Below are 1,898 nucleotides of genomic sequence, written 5' to 3' on the forward strand. Positions count from 1 at the left end.
GTATGTATGTATGTATATATATATATATATATATATATATATATATAAAACACTTAAAATTCCTACATACAGTATATCCAGGTTTTTCATGACCGTGGGAAACCTGGTTCTTAAATAAAATAAGCTAAAACGGCTAAAAATAAAGATGTAAGCTGACATCATTTTTTTTTAATAATTCTATATCATTTTGACAGTTACCCTTGGTAGTGTACTGAGACCCTCTAATGGGCCCTGGCAATGATGTATAGCACACAAATATACTGTAAAAAATTTGTAAAAAATTTTTACTTTAATTTATTTTCAGTACTGAGAAGTATCATTTAAGTACATTTATACTCAACGTTTCTCTCAACTCTTGTCCAGCATTTTGAAAGAAAGCTTAGCTCTTTGCAAGCTATTCTAGGGTTGCCTTATCAGATTGTGATGCTGTTTTGTCCAAATTAGGTTATCTTAGAAGTTTGCGTACTGTCGCTGCCACGTGTTGCCTTTAATGCTTGGTAGCTCACCAGTTTTTGAACCAGAGCTAACATATGAACGCAGGTCAGATTGAAAAATTTTAATCTCACCCCTAAAATTACAAGCTATAACTGAGACATGATCACTAAAATGCTGTTTATTTCTCCTTGGCCCAGTCAAATCTAAAAAGTGACAGCCTCATTCTGCTTCTCATGGGAGAAAACAAATATCTGCTACACTTGTATCTCAGCTACTGCTTCAAACAGACCACACAGCTATGCACATCATCCATGTCCACAGACTCACCCGTTCTGAATGACGAGGCACTGCCGCAGGCCGAGCTTGCGGAAGATGTCCACTACGATTTCCATGGGCGTGTGCACAGTGACCGTAAAGGGGCTGAGGTCTAAGATGCTGTGCAGTTTGACTGCAGGAGGTGCACTGGGTGACATGGGTGGATCACATTCAGTGAACAGGATGGGAGACATGCTGACCACACCCTCCTGATTCCGCCGGGCATTTTCTAAGATGATGGAGTGGGGAAAAAACAGGGAAGTTAGCTGGATAAACTCAACACTAATGCATCAGTTACAACAAGGGTTAATTAGCAAAACTTCTGTGGCAGCCCATGGACCGTTCAGAAACCATCATATTGCACACAAAACTGGCTGAAATCACTGCTTCCAATCTGATTGGCTGGCCGCTCTAAAACGTCTTGGATTCAGTGTACACCAGTTTTTAATCAGTCATCCAGGAAACAAAGTTGCACTTACAAGGCGCCAGGCTGACAAAATCTCTGTGGTATCAACTCTTTGACTGATAATCAAGGGTTTGGTTTGAGACATTTAGTAGCAAGAAAAGAAGATACCCTCAGGCACAACTTGATTTCCCTAAATATCAGAAAAAAGAAAAGAAAACTACTTTGAGACTGTGGTCGGTTGCATCAGTAAGTTGGCTGGTTTGTAAGACTCTGACAGTCAAACCGATGTCATGATGACCTGCAAGTAATTTCTACAGAAACAAAGAGCAATATATGGCCTAGAAATAATGTAAGAGTAGGTTTAAATTTTATTCTGTTTTTTTTTGTTTTTTTTAAATCATACTTAACCCAGACTTTTGAAAGATACTGTATCACGGTTTCCACAAAAAATATTAAGCAGCACAATGGTTTTCGACATTGATAATAGAAATAAATGTTTATTGGGCAGCCAATCAGCATATTCAAATGCATTCCTGAATGTTAAACTAAAGACCGGACTGAATTAATTTCTCAATATTACAGTTTTAAAATAAATTCAGTCTTGGTGGCCATAAGAGTCTTATTTTAACCTCATAAATATATTGAATTATTTTTTAACAAAAAATAAATAAATAAAAATAATACTAATCATATGTATAAGTCTCTTCTGCCCACCAAGGCTACTGCATTTATTTGATATATA

The 1,898-nt window shown here is 36.9% G+C and overlaps 1 protein-coding gene across 1 annotated transcript in view; it reads right to left on the reverse strand.

The window, feature by feature from the left end:
- LOC107691961 (H(+)/Cl(-) exchange transporter 5-like) overlaps positions 1 to 1,898 on the reverse strand; it is a 34,320-nt gene that overhangs the window by 16,660 nt on the left and 15,762 nt on the right. The window contains exon 12 of the mRNA XM_016490826.1: positions 763 to 979. Within this exon, the coding sequence (XP_016346312.1) occupies positions 763 to 979 (217 nt within the window). The remainder of the gene's footprint in view (positions 1 to 762; positions 980 to 1,898) is intronic.

The sequence above is a fragment of the Sinocyclocheilus anshuiensis genome, unplaced genomic scaffold (assembly GCF_001515605.1).
Source record: "Sinocyclocheilus anshuiensis isolate Anshui unplaced genomic scaffold, SAMN03320099.WGS_v1.1 scaffold426, whole genome shotgun sequence".
Classification (NCBI taxonomy): domain Eukaryota; kingdom Metazoa; phylum Chordata; class Actinopteri; order Cypriniformes; family Cyprinidae; genus Sinocyclocheilus; species Sinocyclocheilus anshuiensis.